The sequence below is a fragment of the Lygodium microphyllum genome, chromosome 5 (genome assembly GCF_053477565.2).
Source record: "Lygodium microphyllum isolate KBCC chromosome 5, Lygodium_microphyllum_v1.1.10, whole genome shotgun sequence".
NCBI classification, from domain to species: domain Eukaryota; kingdom Viridiplantae; phylum Streptophyta; class Polypodiopsida; order Schizaeales; family Lygodiaceae; genus Lygodium; species Lygodium microphyllum.
In genome coordinates this window covers 146,803,201-146,823,069 of record NC_141139.1, presented here as the reverse complement: position 1 = coordinate 146,823,069, position 19,869 = coordinate 146,803,201, and the positions used below count along the sequence as shown (strand labels likewise).

Below are 19,869 nucleotides of genomic sequence, written 5' to 3'. Positions count from 1 at the left end.
CGATTTTTTTCGGTTTATAAAATGAAAAGTATCTCCAAAGCGATTGACTTCTATTAGCAATAGGTACCAATAAAAAAAACAATTAAGAGGTTTTAAAATGTATTTTAAAAGTTTTGAAAATATTCAGATGTCTAAAAATGTTTTTAGAATGTTTGAGACCTTAAAACGTGACAAAACATCAGCTTATAAAATGAAAAGCATCTCCGAAATATTAAATCTTATCAGTGGCAGTTACCGAAACGGAAAAGGCTTTCATGGACATGGGGCGTCCAACAAATCCATGGCCAAAGACAATGACATCCACCGGCAATTGGAGGTCATGCTCAAAAGCTTAAAAAACCTTTAGAATTCAAAATACACGTCACTGCACGGATGACGTCACCGCTGCTCATCCCTCCTCATTACAAGAATCGCGCAGGGTCACCCCTCTCGGTTTTCCAAGCGATTACAAAGGCACTTTCCAAAACCAACCCCCCCCTCCCATTCCGGTTCACTCATTGTCGGTGAAGATTTGCACAGAAAATTTTACTGCGTAGTCGTGTTGTCTGCTCCGCGACCATGGCCGAGGTACGACACATTATTTCCACTCCCGCATGATTTGCCATCCGTCTTTGCCTGCTGCAGCCCTTGGCTTCGCCGCCTTGCTTTCGCACTGTTTCAATTTTTGCACCTCAGAAATTGCATCTTATACTTCCATTAGCAACAATGTTGCCGTTTTTAGGCAGCTGCAATTAAGTCCGCAGTTTCTCCTGGTTTTTTCCGGTGCACTCCATGGCCTCTCTGCCATGCTTTCGTACTTTTTTTGGTTTTTTGCATCTCAGAAATTGCATCAGATCTTCCTGTTGACAACAATGGTGCCGGTTTTACACATCCACGATGGAATTTCAGAGTTCTTCCTGGTAGTTTGTCGTTCGTTCTCTTCGTATATACTTCTTTTAGAGTCTAGGCATACAGGCAACGTAATCAATCTACCTCAATAGCTACGTCTTCCCGAGAGACCCAAACGAGTTCTAAAAGGAAGATTGTAGCATTCTTCTATGCCGACAGTTCCTTTCTGCCTATTTGATCTTGGCAATTTGCTTGGATTTAGGCGTCTTTGCAAACATGCAAATTCTTTTCTCTAATAGAATCACCTGGGTTATCAAGGCTGGGAGAAGCCCTTTGGCAAGCATTTTTTAAGGAATCACATGGTTTTTCATTTCTTCATAACCTTCAGGGGACTATTTCCGAACTCATGTGCTGAAAGCAACAGTTTTTTAGTCATTCCACTTGGAGCTGTATGAATTTACATAATGTCTTGGTCTAAATCAGGCACTTTGGATTGTTCATAGGTGTCGACAAGGCCGCCTCTTGAAGCTTGGTACATGGATGACTCTATTGAAGACCAACGCCTTCCTCATCATCTTGAGCCAAAGCAATATGTATCTCCTGATAAGCTAGCAGGTTATATGTGTGAGAATCCCTACAATACATTGATATTCACCATTCTTGGACGTTGGCACTGCCAGCATTACAGCATTATATTCAAGAGAGGAGCGTAGATCTTTACTATTGGTAGTCTATGCATTCATATTTTTGCAGAATTGGGAGTTCTCCATTGGGTTCTGGATGCTGATAACTATGAGACTGATCCAGAGCTTGCAAAAATTCGTCAAGAAAGAGGCTATACTTACCATGTATGAATATCATCCTTTGATTTTGCTTCTGTTTTGACTTTATTGAGTTCCCTAAGCATAGAAAGGTTACTGTATGTATTGTTTTATTAAGCTTGGTTTTATACCTTCTGTTTTCTATTTTTAGAGTTGATCTGGTATTCAATTATCTTATGGATTATTTAATATGGATCAGGACATTTGCGATGTAGCTCCTGATAAACTTCCCAATTATGAGGCGAAGCTGAAACATTTTTTTGAGGAACACATTCACACTGATGAAGAAATACGTTTTGTTATTGAAGGAAGTGGTAAGAAGTGAATAACAATTTCTGTTGCGAAAAACAAGCAATGTATTCCCAGTTTTAAAGAAAAGAAAAGGTCAAAACTGCTTAGTAGCTGTCAATATTGACTCGTTGATCTACAGTGCACCCACTTTCTCATCACTTCCATGCCACAAGAAATTTCATGTTGTGACCAAAATAGGATTCATTTCAAAATATCAGCCATTGCTTTGATTAAGCCTTAACTTCTCTAAGCCTTTTTTGAGTTTTTTCCTGTTTATATAAGTTGTGCGGAAATCTTTCCTGTTTAGAGTGTTTCTGATGGACTTGCATCCTTTGTAGCACATTATGAGGCTAAAACTCATGAAAGACTTTGCTTTTTATCTGTTTGCTTTCATGTAAAACACAAATGATGGCGGGTTTCTGTTTGACTTACATTCTTTGTAGCTGGACATATGGTTACACTCATAGGCTTTTCACTTAGCATAGATAACAGAGCGTTTTTGTCAGTGATTGCAATCATATTGTATTCATGGAAATGGAGGTAACTCATCAGCGTATTCAAATTAATTTTGTGAGTTTGGACAGGCTACTTCGATGTAAGGGACCTTGAAGATAGGTGGATTCGAATCTGGACTAAGAAGGGAGATTTGATAATACTTCCTGCTGGAATATATCATCGTTTTACTCTTGATACAAACAATTATACAAAGGTATTCAATCAGTGTGGATAATCAGTGTAAATTCTAATCCACGTTTCATCTCAAATGTTTTTGATGCTGTGAGAAATTCTGTTTGGAATTTTGGGCAGGTTGTAAGGCTGTTTGTTGGTGAACCTGTGTGGACTCCCTACAATCGTCCCCAAGATGATCATCCAGTGAGGTAATTTATGAAATTGTTTCAGGTTGGAGTGTCACTATCTATGCATTAGAAGGTTTCTTTCTCCAGTCTGTGAACATTCAACTGAGTCTGCTGGTAATGAGTGGTACTGATGGGAAGCACTGTGTCAAAGACTGAAGTGATTGAACATTTATTGCACGACAGAGTTTGGACTGACATATCTCAAAGCGAGAAATGCAGACCGACTGTTTTCCTGCATGTTTTTAGAGACCATTATGTCTGCCTTCGGGTTCTCTTCAAATTGGGACATCTATCTTTCAATCCTTTTGGATCAAGGATAATTTTACATTCATTTCTAAGCTTGGACTAGAGGACACACTAGAAGTCATCAATCTGGCATTTGTTTCAGGTGAATCTAATCAGATCTGCTACCAAATCCAATTCATTTCCCTTGGGTTTCTTTACAAATCAGCACATCTGATGTACTCATTATTTCATTTTCAGTTTAAAGCTTGAATGAGAGGGATACTCCTAGGAAATTGTCAAGTTGGCGTTTCTTTCAGATGTATATAGCTCAAATTTGCTAGCAATCCAACTCCTTAAAGTCAAGAGCATAGAATCCGGTGGGATGTGGCTGGCGTATCTTTTGTCTTTTCTGATTGATGCTTTTGCTTGTTGTGGCAGATAGTTGGAATCGTGGGCCTCTCTATCTATGAGCCCCCTATAATGTAGGGGATATCACAATTCTTTGCAATTGTTGAAAGTCATCCTAATCCCCAAGTGGAAGCTTTAACCTCCATCTAAGCATGTTGGGACCATGGAAAAGTGTTGGAAATATTGTGGTCCTGCAAGTGTAATTTGCACAGTCCAAATGTGTGAGAACATTCACAAGCTGTTAGGCATGGATAAGACATGAGAACTAGCTCTAAAACTGTGGAAAAGGGAGCCTCAGTAGCGTAGCATATTTGGGGGAAAATGGGTCTAGTTTGTTAGAGTTTTGAAACTTAAAAATGAAAGGGAAAGGGTTGGAAGAAGATTAGGGTGCCTAACCACTTGAATTGGTGATGATGATGAGAGGAAGAGGCAACTAAGCAGAAGTTTAAGAATCTAGGCTATATTGCCATAAGGAGCATAGTGATCAAGAAGACACTAGCATTCAAGGTGGAATTTATGTGCAAGTGTGCTTTGTGCTAGCATGTGATTAGTCGTAATGAAGAGAAATTAAGCAAGAGCATTTGCATTCTCATTCTTATTGAGAATCACTTTATGTGCTTGTTGCTTATAGCCATCTAAGCTTAGCCTCTTCTCTCTTTCTTTAGCTCTTGCTTTCTCTCTCTCCATTAGCATTGATCTCATGCTAGCAGAATGGCACTCACACATTGTACTTTGAATGCTAATGACTTCTTGATGACTATGCTTGGTAAATCCAATATAGAGGTTAGGGTTTCTTGTTTCAGGTCACGTGAGTTGGTGGGTTGCCCATTCTTTTGGTGTGTTGCCCACTTTCATTTGGGTCTTGTCATGTGGCACTTGAGTTGGATCTACATATAGACACACATAGGCACCCTTGTAGTTTCACGTGCCATTCCTACTAGTGCATCGATCTAAGGTTGTCTTCCTCTCTTCCTCTCTTAGCATTTTTTTATCGCATTTACGGTATTAGAACAGGTGTCCTTAATTTTTGCCTTACTCCCCTCAACTCAGTTGCTCTCTTTCTCTCTCTCTCTCTCTCTCTCTCTTTGGGGGGTGACTTATGCATAGCCAACGGTATGCCAACTTGTGGAAACTAGGTTCAATTCTCCCAATTTATTCCTCTACGTGACTGTATGGAGTGTAGGGGTTGAATATAGGACCTTCAGGTCAACAGTTTGGGCTAAAAACTCTCCCCCCCTACTGTGCACAGAGACACTGATTGTTCCTAAAGTTTGGTCCCCATTTCAGTATTTCTTTAATTTGATGGAGGATTGGCCTTTAGTAAGTACAATTGAGACCAGCCACAGCTGATGTTGGTTCCAAGCTTGAAATTAAGAATGCTCTAGTCTGAAGTTGGTCTTGAGCACTAGCAATTGACCAAATTAACAGGTCAGCGTGCAAACTTTGAAAACTCAGTCATAAACCAGCAGCAAATTGGTGCCTGGAAACAAGGGCGAATGTCTCAATCCCTGTTCAATATATTGTTTCCTTGAGTGTGCTTTGCAATTTTCACACAATCCACGGCATTTGCTGTGGTCAAACTATCCACATTTCACTTTGCAATGCATGTCTCATGACGTAACTATCAATATGCCACTTTCTTTGAGGCTGAGGACCAGAAGGAAATGGGTAGATCTCAGTTTGTATTTGAGGGAAAGCATAAATTGGAGAAGGAGAAGAAGAAAACCAACAATAGAGAAGGCTGGTTCCAGTGCTCCAAAATTGTCATGCTGATTTTCCAAGCACAAAGGATGAGGGAGAAGATCAATTGCTGATTTTCCAAGCACAGGAGAGAAGATAAGTTGCTTTCCTCAGTCTTGTCACATAGAGAAGGCTGGTTTCAGTGCATGCACACAAATCAGATTTTTTGGTCTTTGTCCTGAAGCAATTTGAACATTCAACGATTCAAAATCATGCACAGGTTGCCTTTGTGGAGGAGATTCTTATTCCTCACCTTTGTCATCACTGTTATGACATTATTTTAGTGATTTTTCCTTCTTGTTTACTGTTTTCAGCTAGTAAAAACCTTGTTGTAATCAACTTATAATGAGTCAAAAATGTGTATGTGCACCTTAAAGTGACCACAAGCTCACCTCCTTGAAGCAGATGTCTTATGGTGATGTCTCGGCAATGGGACCATGAAACAGCCCTTGTGATAGCTCGAAGGGCTAACCATTACTTTGCAACTCTTATCTTGGGACTAAAGGTAAGTTTGGCAAATAAAAGACTCAGAAATGAAGCTGGAATGCTCCTACACGGCACAGAGACACCAATCAGCCGCAAAGCTTGGCACTACTTTAATTTGATGGAGAATTGGCCAATCAAGAAGTACAATTGAGACCAGCCAGTTCTGATCTTGGTTCCAAACTTGAAATTTGTTGGTGGCGTCCAGTGCAGATAAGATAGTTTTGATGGGGGATATTAGACTGTTTTATAAGACGTTCTATTTCTGTCTGAATATCACATAGCCATTTTGCATGGGTGTTAGCTCATTCTTTCCAACAACTTACCTTGTCTTGATTGCACACTCTTGTATTCAGCTCATTTATGCCTTGTTTACTTCTGCTGTCATTTTGATGTGGCATCAATCGCTTTGTTCAACTAGTTGCCATGTGGTAGTTCAACCAGCCAGTCTGTGGACCTGCTGGTTGTATGACTGCTATTGGGCTGCAGGCATGATGATCTGGCAGTGCTAGCAGGATTTTTGGAGGAGGCCCAAAGTTGCTGTGTTTTCACTATTTAAGGTGTCTTATAGGAATGTATCACTGTTTTTGGGGTTACATATTGCTTTTTACTCAGTTGCGTTCACTCTGCACAGTTGTTTTCTTGTGAACAGTGAATAAGGATCTTGTAGAAATTCCCACTGATGGGGAACACAGAGTTGTTAGAGGCTGATCTGTTGCTCCAAACTCTGAGAAATTGCTGCGACAGATCTGAAGCTGGCTCTGAGCTTTGTGATGAACTGCTGGCAATAGATTTGCTGTAGGCTCTGTGACAAAGGGTTGCAAGCTCTGAGGACTTCATAGGAAAGATATGTAGTTGGTCCGCTGGTTTTTGCTCCGATATTACATATAACTTCCAATGCTGTGGAAAGAGGAGGATTGCGTAAAACTGAGTTTTGAATAGATGCACAAGTACAAAAAGTATTTTAAATAGTCTATGCATCCAAAGAAAGGAGGAAATGGCAATGTACAAGGCAGGGCGAACAACCAATCCACCCTAAGACAACTGCAAAATATAGCCAAACCGATTACTGGCAATTGGAGGTGGCCCAATGGTGCAAAGACACGGACACAATGATTTGAGTGTGGGTTCGAGTAGCAAAACTCATGAAAATGACCATCTTTGTATATGTGCAGCTTCAGAACCTTTATGGAAAGGCTCTAGCTCATTCTGGGCTTTGATATTGTTCTGCTAGTGGTCTGTTGTCCTCAGGCCTAGATTGACTGTTCACTTCACCATTAGTCTAGGATTATGAGGGAGCCCGCCCTTTAGGATCATAAATTGGTATTGATGCCCATGTTGTGATCATTTCTGGTACACCATGATTCTTGAAACATGTTACCATTTCCAGACAATTTTCCGTCTTTCATCTGCTGCTAGTGGCATGGGTAAGGCTACTTAGTCTTTTTGAAGTTTGGGAGTGGACTGTGTCTTCTTCATGTTGCAGTGCTCAAAAGTGTGTTGTTTGTATGGTTACATGCTTTATGGCCTTTAGGAGGTGTCTAATAAACCGTGTTTTAATGGCATTTCTGTTCTTGCATATGAATTTTACGTTAGCTTCTGTGTTTTTCATAGAGTTTGTGTTGTAAAATTGTGGAATTGCAGAAAAGAGTACATCAACATGTTCAAGAAAGATTTTGGGGTTGGCGTGCTTGCGCACTGAAGTCTGAAACTTGGGAAGCTGCAATCTGTTTGTGCCAAAAGCAACTACAATAACCCTTTTGGGGATATGTCGTTAATTATAATTGTCAACACGAGCTATGTATGCCATCACAACTGTGCTCAGCATGTTATTCAAACATGCTGTTTGCATTATGTTACACCAATAGTTTTGCTACAGCCATCACAGTAACTAGTGTCACCGTGATTGGAGCTACCCATCTCCAATATATGTATACGCTTTCAGTTGCTAGATATGCTGAAGAGTTATAATCAAAAGGTGAGCCAGAAGTTCCATTGTTATATATGGTCTCCTGCAATTGCATTAAAAAGAGAACCTTTTTTGTTCCCCCCTAAAGCTCCTTTATCAATGCACAAATGTGTGACAGTATGTCGTGCCATCAAAGATGGTGTCACTTACTCTTGGTATTCCTCAGCTTACATTGGATAAAGTGCAACTAAACTATAGATGTGGGTTAAACACATTATACAAGATACTCATACCGATTTTACATATACAAGTGTATTAATTAAAGAGGCTATGTGCATTACATTTGGTGAATGCAAAGGTGGTCTATAAGTTGTGGATCTGATGGGTGAAATTTGTGTTATATTTTAAGTTTTGTGTTCTGCATGAAAGGGGAAGCTGCTTTCTTTACTTTACGCAATTGTCTTAAACAGATCACATTTTGGTTTTCTGTAACTCTCCTTTAGTAGTGCACAAATGTGTGATGAATGTCATATCATCGAAGGTAGTGTGTCAATTACTCTTGGTATCCTGGGCGTACATCAATGAAAGTGTAACTAAACCGAAGATGTGGGTTAAGCACATTATAGAGGATACCCATGTTGGCTGTTTCTTTTAACTCCATGTTAGTCTTTCTCATGATGCAAGGTTCGATCCCTTTCCAAATTTCTTTATTTTATGGCAGCAGACACGAATAATAAGAATAATAATCATGTCAGGTGTCTGTCTTATAAATGGAGAGTATGTGCATTGTTATGGTTGAGTGGCTCCACCTTGAACCTTGCAAAATATCTACCAGTTTGGTAAGATTCAAATGCCAATAGCTTGTTATGGTCTGAGGAGGGCTTTGGTGTCATTTGTTTGCTTGCAATAGCTTGATGCAAATGAAGGTTGAAAACTTAAATAAATTATGAAGGGGATTCAAAGGCTTTTATGTGACATGTAACGAGGGAAAGAAAGTCTATAAGATGCAAAGCTGTCATGTGAAAGCTTGAGAATGAAAGGGTCAAGAGACTAGAAAGAAATTGTCTTGAGCTTACCTTAAGAGAACCTGGGGGTCGTTGAAAGATCTGCAAGGGAAAAACTGCGAGTGAGTACAGGAAAAACTCGTTAAAACTTGTTTAACGTATGGTGGTAGTTATGTTGCTTTGTGTTCAGCACCTTCCTTTGTATGCATGCTGTTCCCTCTGATGTATGGAGTGAAGTATTGAAAACAATTGAGAATGCCCCTACAGGATTTGAGTCTTATGCTTGGGGATTCTTCTATGTATTGCCGGGAACTCAGAATGAAAGAGAGTGGATATTTTGGGTGCAGTGAAAGACTCAAGGGGGACTTGGTCCACTTTGCACAGTGGTCTCTGGGATTTGACTTCCTGATCTTCACATGTCGTTTGAATCTAAAGTTAAGACCATGGCTGTGTTATCTGCCCCTGTTCTATCACAATCAACCCTAGAGGGGAAAGGATGATGCTAATTAGAAGTCCAGGAGGCAGATAAGGGTGCCCAGATTACACAAGTCCAGGAGGCGTATGGAGGTACATCTATTGGGAAAGGAGCTGCTGATGTGAGAAGGGAGCCAGTAGTGGCCAGTCTGGCAAAGTCAGGAATTCAAGGTTTGTTTAATAATTGTAGGGTATTGGCGGACGGACTCAGTAAGAAAAATACTCCACCTGTACATGTGGAAACTGGCAAGCCACAGAGTGCAGAAAGCAAATGAAGCTCTTCAAGAAACTGGCAAGGAAAGCTCTCGCTTTAAAATGATGTATGCATCTTTGGGGCAATTGGAAAATGAAGGTTACGATGTTGTTTGCATGCATAAACTATTCAAAATAGTTACCTGGAATGTTGAGAGGTCAGCATAATGTTAGGGGTCTATGTATGTGGACCACTTTTTGAGTTAAATGTGTCTCGATGTGCCATGCCTCACAGAGAGGCACCGATGGTACTCTCTTGATTTGTAAGTCGTTCTTTGACTCCTCTTTTTGTTGGTATTGGTCAAGTTGGTGGGGTATAATATTGTTGACATGGGAGATGGTTTGGTGCAAGGCTATATGCCCCAACACGTGTGGGGAAAGAGTGGAGTTCTGCCATACTACATCTAAGACATCCAAAGTCATCATGATTTGTGTTTGTAACTTTGCTGTTACCATTAGATAGATCTCATACAAAGTAGTGTTTGTCATATGAAGAACTCTTAAGTGTGGGATGGGATGCTGTTTATGAATGATTTAGTGGGATGCTAAAAGTATCACCTTGACAGGTTTTCATGGATGAATAAGCCGATATTGAAGAGAGAATCCGAGAGAGTGTGTTGATTGAGTTGACTGAGCAGGGTCTATGTTGGGTTGATATAGAATTTACAGCTTGTGTGAGGTATGATATCACCAATCTGACCATTTTCCAAATGTTGTTAATCTAGCCCACTTGACTTGTTTAAGTCGTGTGAAGGGGCTACCTCCATTTTGTCATCTCTCCTTTCTGAAACATGATAAATTACAACAAGGAGTAGAACAAGGCTAGCTGGGACTGGAAATCCTATTGAAAGATGGGATAGGAAAATTCTGAAGGTTGTAGATTGAAAGATTGAAACTCCGAAATGCAACAAAAAGGAGGATTGCTGTGTCAAATGCTATAATGGTTAGGGGTTCCATTGTGTATGCTGTTTCTGAGTATCCTGTGGATGAAAATCTTCTCAAGCTCCTCCATGATACTGACAATTACTTGTAGAAACAAGGGTGGTACAGAATGTAAGAAGCAAGAGTCTCAGTAATCTAGGAAAGTTGAAAGGGTTGGCTCTCTCTGAAGTTTGAGCTTTCAAATATTTTTATTTGATAATGTTAATATAAAGAGAATGAGCAGAACTTACAGTTAGAAACACGAATAGTGTCACAAGAGCGGATCTAGAACATGGCTATAGTGGTTTGAAGAGATGGTGAACTCATGAAGACATAGAGTTGAAGATAGAATGCCATACAAGTGAATTAGGTTCCAAGATTGATTAGCTTGGATTTATAAACACAGTCTTGTGTGGTTTTAGACTCTCAACTGAAAGAACAAAAGTACCATCATATTGCATTACTCATCTTGCAAGTACAATGGTTTATAGTAGTTAGGTGGTTCCACTCTCCTCACTGTGCATATGGGATTCAGGACATCTCTTTCTAGAGCATACATCATTTGCCATTTCTCAACACCCCCTCTCAAATGATAAGTTTTTATTTTTGCTAGTTTTTTTCCCGTTTACATGATAACATGGCCTAGGAGATTAGCTCATAGGTAGCCTAGTCAAGTTATAGCGTGAAACTTTATATCTTTGGTAAGGGTTTTGTTTTACAAATCAAATCCACTAAGGTGAACAAAAAATCCACTGTGGGAGAGAGGATTTCTTCAAAACAATTTGTCAGAGTTGTTGGTGGTAGAAGCTTTTTTTTTTCTTCTATTTCATTCATGAACCGATTCTGGTGGTAACCATTTTGCATCTGTTGTGCTATTTTATGGTGGAAACATTCATTGGCTATATGGCCAGCCTTATCATAATAATGATATGTTATCCGATCTTTGCTGTCGGTGTTGAATTCTTGATCTCTTCCTTCGGGTCTAGTAGCTCCTTTGGTGTATAAGAGATTTTCCCTAGATAATGGGATACCATCTTTTGCATTTTTGTTTTTTTGTTTATTCTCTTCATCAAGAAGAGAGTGCTCAATATCTTTAAGTAAGAGACTTGGAACATTACTTAAGGTGGACACAAGATTCTCATATGGATCCTTATTTATACTTACAAGCAATATTGACTATTGCTTCATCTTTATCAATATTTTTCTTAAGAGTTGCAAGCTGGGCTTTTAGGCTCTTGAACTTGCTAATGTGTATGGTTATGGAAGCAGTCTTTTATATCCAGTTTATAAAACTGCATGAGTAATTTTACATTTGGATTCTTTGCTTGGGTACTAAATATCCTGTCAAGTTCCTCCCAAGCAGTTCTAGCATCTTTGATGCTAGAGATATGATGTAGCACATCATCACTTAGTCCCTAGGCAATGATGCTTAGAGCCTTGTTCATATTTTTCCACTCCTTTGTCTTGAGTTGATATTCTTCAATGAACTCGTCTTCAGCATCTTCCTTCTTGCTATCTGCATCATCCTCAAATAAGTTCCACAAGTCCTTTCGCATAAGGTGGTACATGGTCTTTTTCTTCCAGGCATGAAAGCCTTCTCCATTAAACTTGGCTATTTGCTTAAGTTCAAACATTTTGAAGGAGGTCTTACCAGGAGTGTACTCGGGTAGTGTCTATCCTTTTATAATGATATTGAAGCTTATAAGAGATTTTATTAGTTGGGCATTCCACATTAAAATTCTTCGTGTTTGTCATTGCAGGACCGAAGTAAAACCAACAATTGAATTATTCTTGGATGTGTCAAGAAACATGTGTCAAGAAGCACTAGGTTAGTATAAAGGGATACTAGCTTGATTTCATGCTTAATGTTGTTTGATTTCACGTGGTCTGGTTGAATTCAGGTGAGTTGCTCCAGATCTTCTTCTTGAAGGTTTATACTTGTTGGAGACTTTAGTGCTTGTAGTTCAGTGATTAAAACCATTGTTGATAGCTTTAGTGAGAGGAACCAGTGATAAATGTCAAGCTTTTGAGGTTTTGGCTATGGAGTCTTTAGGGTTTCTGACAGATTTGACTGGTTTTTTGATCATAGCAGCTTGTAGAGGCAACCAATTGGTGAGTCCTTTGATGGGGAGTAAGCTCATTATCCCATCTTTGATTGCCCTATGCTCTGAGAGGGAATCACGGCCTGTGTGCGTAGCAATAGTAGTACGATCAGAGGAGGCGTAGTTCTGGAGTATGAATTTTTGCAATGGCGTCTTGTAGAGGGGCTAATATTGAGCTATGATGTAATACAAAGAAGCGCCCTGAGGTGTAGAGGATATGTCTAGAAGGAAGCTTTAGTAGATATTTCTTGGGTTGGGAGATCCAAAGGCTCCAAGGTAGGTAGATATTGTTGGTTATGGCTGCCATAAACTATCAAGTGAAGATAGAGATGAAAAATGAGGTCATAAGCTAGCATTGAGTTGGACAGAAATTGAGAAGGCTTGAGACAGCAAAGAGGAGAGATAGATTGAGCTAGGCCATGCTTAACTGAGCTCTGATACCATGTCACAAGAGTGGATCTAGAGCATGGCTATGGTGGTTTGAAGAGATAGAGTGAATTCATGAAGACATAGAGTTGAAGATAGAATGTTACACAAGTGAATTAGGTTCCAAGATTGATTAGCTTAGACTCATAAACACAGTCTTGTGTGGTTTCAGACTCTCAACTGAAAGAACAAAAGTACCATCATATTGCATTACTCATCTTCCAAGTACAATGCTTTATAGTAGTTGGGTTGTTTCACTCTCCTCACTGTGCATATGGGATTCAAGATATCTCTTTCCAGAGCATACATCATTTGCCATTTCTCAACAAATAGGTTGGTCTTAATATTTTGCTGTCGTATGCGTTTAAGCCAAAGTGGCTCAAAAGTCTTAAGACCCTACTATCCAGTTTGCTTGACATATCAAGGTCTTCTAGAACTTGTGGTTTTATTTGGGCCATTTCTGTCTCTGTTGTCAACGTTGGGAAAACTCGAAAACTAAAACTTCAATTTAAAGATAAAAGTCATGTTTTGGAGAAAATTTATATTGGTCGTGGCCGGTTACTCATACACCAAGGATGCCTTATTGATGTTGGGATTATGATGAAGCAAAGGTTTCAGTAGCTTGGAGAAACTTTCGGAAAAGATCGGTGAAATGGATTTTCCGCAGGTTTTGTCTTTGAGAGGGAAGGTAGTGGTGGTGAAGCACATATTGCAATCCATGGTTGTATTTATGTGGCATCAATTTATCCCGTCCCTGAACCTTCTTGGGATGAAGCGGGTGAACTTTATCAGGGACTTCTTATGGACCAACTTTGATCACAAGGGTTGGCATGTGATTAATTGGATGCTAGTTGCCTTCAAGTGTTTGAGGGTGGGCTTAGGCTTGCTAATCTGCACTTAAGAGGTATTCAACTTACGTGGAAATTATTGGGTTTCCAATTCTCCATCTTTTTGGAAAAGTTGGAAAAGGATTAGTTGGCTTGAAAGATTGTTTGTGAAGCCTTGGAAGATAAAAGTTTAAGCATATTAAACTGTCAATATCATTATCATTGGTCAACAAGGGTAGTTTAAAGAGGGATGGATGGGATCTGCTAATAAAAAGGAACATATTTGCATGCTACACAATAGAAGGATTTGTTTAATAACCTTGATCTCTTACACATCAGATAATGTTATTGGTCCAATCCTTGTGCATAACTTTCTTGTTTAAAAATTTTTAGCTTTGATTATTGTATTGCTTTGTGAAGTTTGGTAAATTTTAGTTGACACATTTTGAAATTTGGAGATTGCTAGTTTGCACTTCTTTTTTCTTTTTGTCTAATCAAATTGTGTGATTGTAGATGTTTATTTCCTAATGTGGAGTTGGTGTACATGTTGACTTGCATGCATGCTCAAATTGTCACACATAAGCAAACAAAAATTAAATCTTTGGTTGATCTACTGATTGAAAGGGCCTTTGGTTGAAATCAACTTGCCCCCCTAAAGGCCTTTTAATTGAGGAAGTTTACTTAGGCCTTTAAATACACATGCTAACATTGAGAAAGACCTAAGAAGTGACAACTTTCATAAGAGCTTTGTAATGTGGTTATCAAAAATGGTTTTGCTATATGTCAACATCAGTTATAGTAAATCATGTTTGTAAATCTCCCCAAAAAAGCAATGCACATAACACTTGTATATATCTAGCTCCAAAATTCATCTTTGTTAGCATTTCTTGTTAATGCATATACCATTACAATGGCACAGTGAATGCGATTTTCTTTTTGCAAAATTACCCTTAAGGTCGTCTATATTTAGGAGAGCATGTTAATATCAAAATGGCAATGCTTTGATTTACACTTTTGCACCCTTGTTGACTTGAGAATAAACATTTTATTGCCATTATGTCCCCAAGTATAAAAGATGCTTGAAGGTCCTCAAGCATGAGAGTAACCAATATTGTACTTGGTTCCACGAGAGTCAAATGAGGGGGAGTAATTTATCAACCTGTTTGTTGTTGAGGGGGAGTAATTTATCAATTTGTTTGTTGTGGCATAGTTAAAATCAATTTCTTTGAAACAATATTGTTTTCTACTTTTATTGTATTATATTGTATATGTCATGTTTGATTAGCTCTAATCTCTATCATGGTACCCATGGTGATATTGCTGGCTTGAATGTTATCTCCATCATGCATATCCCCTTCTCTTGGATGCCATAGTGATGTTTTGACTTATGCCTTATTAAATGTAGCCATGGATGGATTTCAATGGATAGTGTTAAGAGATATATGATGTAGCCTCGGATGGATCTCAACATCAGTATATATAGTTATTTGACTGATTGAAAAGGTGTGGGTTGGTACTCTTATTTCTTTGCTATTCTTTTTGCACTCTTGTCCTAAAGTGCGCACATGCATGCATGCACATGCACACACGTATGAATGCGTGCACGTGCACGCACTCACACATGCATGCATGCACACATGTAAACAACCAACTTGGGCCTATGGAGTATTCACTCTTGAAGCTCCCATTCTGGTAGAAATGTTGCTTTTGATGCTAAAAGAACAAAATACTAATGATGCATCAAGGTTTTATCCTAGCTTGGCACATGAAGGGACATCGTCCCTCTCTAGAACTACAATTTGAGATAGGAAGATGTATTTCACTACATGGTATATGTGTTTTCACCAAATTTGCCAAAGCTAATGATGGAAAACACGACTCTTAAGTTTCTTTATGGGGTGTTCAATTATTCGAGACCCTTGATTAAATTTTCATGCGATCTAGTTGGTCACAAGACGGAACACAAAAACAACTCAATACTTTCATTTGATCATGCCATCTTGTTTGTAATGAACAACATATACACAATGTTTGCAACCAAATCACTCAGAGACTCCATATCATTCTTCAAATGCCTTGCAACTGAAGCACGTGATGCTGTCAAAGCTGTCTTGGTATTCTCTTGCTTTCGTGAATTGGTTCTAAGTGTAGCTAAGAACATTATGGTAAATAGTGGTTCTCAAGGTATCCTTGCCAATATCAAAGGCAAAGGAGCTAGGCTCATTGAAATATGTTTCTCCCATAACAGAAAGATCCATACTACAAGCAACTCTTCCTCACAAAGGGGCTCTCAAATCTCCTCCAAGGGAAGGAGGCACCCACAAGGACAATACAAACCTAGAAACTTTGGGACTAGAAGCATCTCTACTTTTACCCAAGGTTGTAACCACATCCTTTAACGCATCTCTCAACCTAAAGAGAGGAATAATTCCTCTAGAAGAATGTAGCTCAATAGCTAAATGTTTGTTGTTCGACTAATTTGTTTGTAAATCTCTATTAAGCAACCTCATGGCTGCTTAGATATAGTTTCAAGCAAAGCTTATGTGAGGGCTCTACATATTTCTTTTGGTAATGGATTGTTGGACTTAGTCAAACCCAAAAATTGCTTTAAAGAAATCTTCTAATTGATTAATCCACTTGTGCCCCAAGATCTTTTTGATGACTTGATCATAGGAGGGAAATTTCTTCCATCCATTAAGGATTTTGTCTATAAACCTCTGGACACTTTTTGGGCCACCCCTTCTCCTCGTTGTAATTTCAAGCTATATAGTAGAGCTTTTTATTATAAAGACTTGCTTCTTGGAGGGACTCTTGATTTAAACATCATAATAATGTCAATCTTAGAAGGATAGTGTCTATTTAAGGGCTATATCATATTCCTTCTAAAAACTTTAATGTGGAAGAGGCCCATGATGCTTTGGTTACTAGCTTTGAAGAGTTCCTTCATGCGCTCTCCATCTAGATATAAATGGCTACAAAGAAAAGCTTTCCTCTTATGTATACAAAAAATTAAATACAACAATGCAATTTGTTGGGTTATCCATAATTATGAGTACAACCCAAATGGGTTCTCTTCTAAACTTCTTGATGACTTATACATCTGTGGTGTTGACAAATCCCCAAATAACCCTTTCTTTTTTTGCAAACAACCAATTATCTCCCTTGCTAAAGATAGGTTCAATGAAAATGACTTCGCCCCATGTAACCAAGATATTACCGCTATAAGTGATATGTTGTACGTATCCCTTCATTACTTAAACCTAGATAAGGTTTTACATATGGGTAGGCTACCCTTCCTAATGTGCTTTTACAAAGCCCATAAGGAGGATTTCAAATGGATCACTAATGCATTCGATTGTATCCACTCTAAAGTCCTATCTTCCTGTAGAGAGGGCTTAATGTACCTATGTGCAGATTTCAATACTAAAGTAGCCACACTAACTAGAATTAACATCCAATCATTTTGGGTGACCAATTCTAGCCAATAGATCTTCATAAACTTGCCAAGTAACATATTTAGTGTAATCTCTATTGACATTAAATTTTTTAATGAAAACATATCGCACCATGGGGAATTTGGCCTCATCATGGTCATCAATATTATCATCAAGTGGGCTGTCCACTGCACAAGAAAGAAATTTCTCTTCCTCTCAAAGAAAACAGTTGTGTGGTCAAATCAAAAGACACTCAAGGACACTTGCTTCTCCCTAGAAGAATGCTTACACCTTAATACCTCGATAATCAACAACACCTTCATCACCCTCTGATGGGACCAAAAATGGGTCGGAAATGGCTATGGCACTAGCCGGACCTCATGCATACAACAGACACCTCCACCATCACCCGGCCTCACAGGCCAGAAGCATCTGTAATAACTAAATGCACACTAGATACATCTAATATTGCGTTTGTAGCTGAATAAGAGTCCAACGACACCTTCCCCAAAACCCCTCAAAGGGATATCCCACACATATTGGCAATAAGTGCCATACAATTTCTAGAAGGAACTCGCTTTCATAAATAGATATGACATCCTCAAACACTTCACACATCCCTTTCAGTACTATGATGACCTACTCTTGATCAATCTACCTAATCCAAAAAAATTTTAAAGGGAGAAAGCGGAATCAATCTTCACCATCTACAAGGGAGCTCCCCTACGGTTCGATTATCTAGATTACAACTTCTTCTTCTTCGAGTCGAACAATTTTGTATCTATAGCCACTACTTTCTTTAATATGAAAGTTTCTCTGTAATGATGGTTATACCATTATTAGGACCTATAATAAAGAAGAATCTCATTCCCTTACAACAAATACTTACATTGGGCAAACAATTGTCCCTTAGGATGATCACATAAAGTGATTTTCTCCTTTATGAAGTCAATACTATACTCCAACAACCATGTGGGCTCCATCTACGAGAACTCACGCCAACTCATAAATAACTTTACAAATTCTGTTTTACCAAGACTGGTCTTTGGCATCTCATTACTATAGTAATCACCAAGGATATCCTCACATTAAACTCGACAAGCAACAAATCATGGCCATGATAGGTTGTTGACTAGGTGTGTATTACATGACCAAAACCATAAACGCATGGCTGGTCCATAGTTGCCACTTACCCTGTCTAGGATTATTGATAAATATGTCATATCCTATGGTTGTATATATCTAAAGTACAACCGTATGTAAAGTGTCTTTAAGTTTGGGGTATCTATCTTTTGAGGATACCATTTTAGTGTGGGTGGACTGTTGGAGAAATAGAGGAGAATAATGGAGGAGAAGAAGACATTGAGCTCGTGATTTCCCATCCGATTGGCCTCATGGACTCTCTCCACTTCGGTTTTCTCAGTTGGTATCACAACATAGGAGGAATATCAGAACCGATGGAGAACTCTATGAATCAGATGTGGGGTATGCTGCAATAATACGCATGGTTGCATCAATTTTCCCTGTAGCTTCGTCTCCAGTTTCAGGATCATCAATCATTTCGAGAATCCCAAGGCAGACAATACATGGAATTTTCAAAGACACTGCTAAGTTCTGCGTGGCAGGTGCAAGCTGAAAGCGACTGATGGAGCCACAGAAGATGTTCTTTGCATCAGAAGATCCCAAAAAAAATGGCAGACACAATGGGGGCAGACCCCGATGCACCGCGGGTCATCTATAGGCCTTGAATGCAGCTCTTCTTGTGTAGCAATAACTTGTGATAGCTATATCATTATGTGGTAGCAGCTTCCTGAGATTGATCTTTGCAATAAGACTAGTCATTCTTTATCTGCAAAAAACATCCTGATGCTTCAAAGCTGGTCAATGATATCAGTGAGACCAAACCATGTATTGTGGCTATCAGGGAAGCAGACAAGGAGCCCACAGCCAAACGGCCGTGGGAGATATGATGGTTAGAATAAAACCTAGACCATGAACATCGATCGTGGAGGGATTTTCATGTAGTGCCCAAGTTTGAAGTTCTACAGAAAAGCAATTGCTTGGCTTATACTCATGTAACCATACACCTTAAAGCAAACATTTGCAAGTGGCCTTCCAGGTAAAATGAAGTCCATAATGTATTCAGTAATAACATTCAAGCCTGTTAAGGAGCCGCCTGGTAAGGAGGAGATGTCTGAGGACGGGGACGGATGACACGAAGGCAAGGACAACGTCATATTCGTACGTCTGGTTATATCGCAACAAGTTCTATTGGACAATCAGCTCTTGAATGACATTATTATAGACGCTAGGAATTGGTTTGCTGAATTGGGTAAGGAACACAGTCTTAGTTTTAGAGACTGTGGGAACATGTGTGTTATGATTTGTAGATATGATTAAGCTATGGTGTCAGGTCCTATGAAACTTACGGAAGACTATTTGGAAGCTGGTTTTTTGCTCAGAAAATTCTGGGAAATCTTCAGCAACTTCAGCTTGACAAGTACTTTTAGCTTGGCACAAAAAATTGCATAAAAATTGCAGGAAAAGTGGTCAACTTTAGACCCATGTTTTGATGCATTTTTGGGTCATACAGACATCGTGTGGGATCCGATTTGGATGTTTCTTGTTGGGAACTGAATGTATGACATGTTGGCATCATGAATGGATGTATATGATAGTTTTTAGACACATGTATGACAATCATATTGTTGAATACCATTTCTGGACAGGTTGTATTGTTGTTTTCTTCTGAATTTGCAGCAATCATGTTTGACACGGCACAGATCACTCAGATCGTGGGAGACAAATTGACAAAAGACAACTATAGTGTTTGGTCTTACAGGATGGAGAATTTTTTGATGGGTAGA

General features: G+C 39.1%; 1 protein-coding gene across 2 annotated transcripts; it reads left to right on the top strand.

Moving 5' to 3' along the window:
* The first annotated feature begins 418 nt into the window (after positions 1-418).
* LOC148036502 (acireductone dioxygenase 3-like) lies at positions 419-7,886 on the top strand. Of its 2 annotated transcripts, none has more exons than XM_087678492.1 (7): positions 419-567; positions 1,332-1,443; positions 1,582-1,676; positions 1,849-1,963; positions 2,525-2,649; positions 2,748-2,818; positions 7,298-7,886. In XM_087678492.1, exons 1-7 carry the CDS (start codon positions 559-561, stop codon positions 7,353-7,355), a joined length of 585 nt encoding a protein of 194 aa, XP_087534618.1. In that variant the 5' UTR covers positions 419-558; the 3' UTR covers positions 7,356-7,886. The 2 variants fall into 2 exon arrangements, with proteins under 2 accessions (XP_087534618.1, XP_087534617.1); XM_087678491.1 differs by lacking the exon at positions 419-567 and adding an exon at positions 701-899.
* The last annotated feature ends 11,983 nt before the right edge of the window (positions 7,887-19,869 follow it).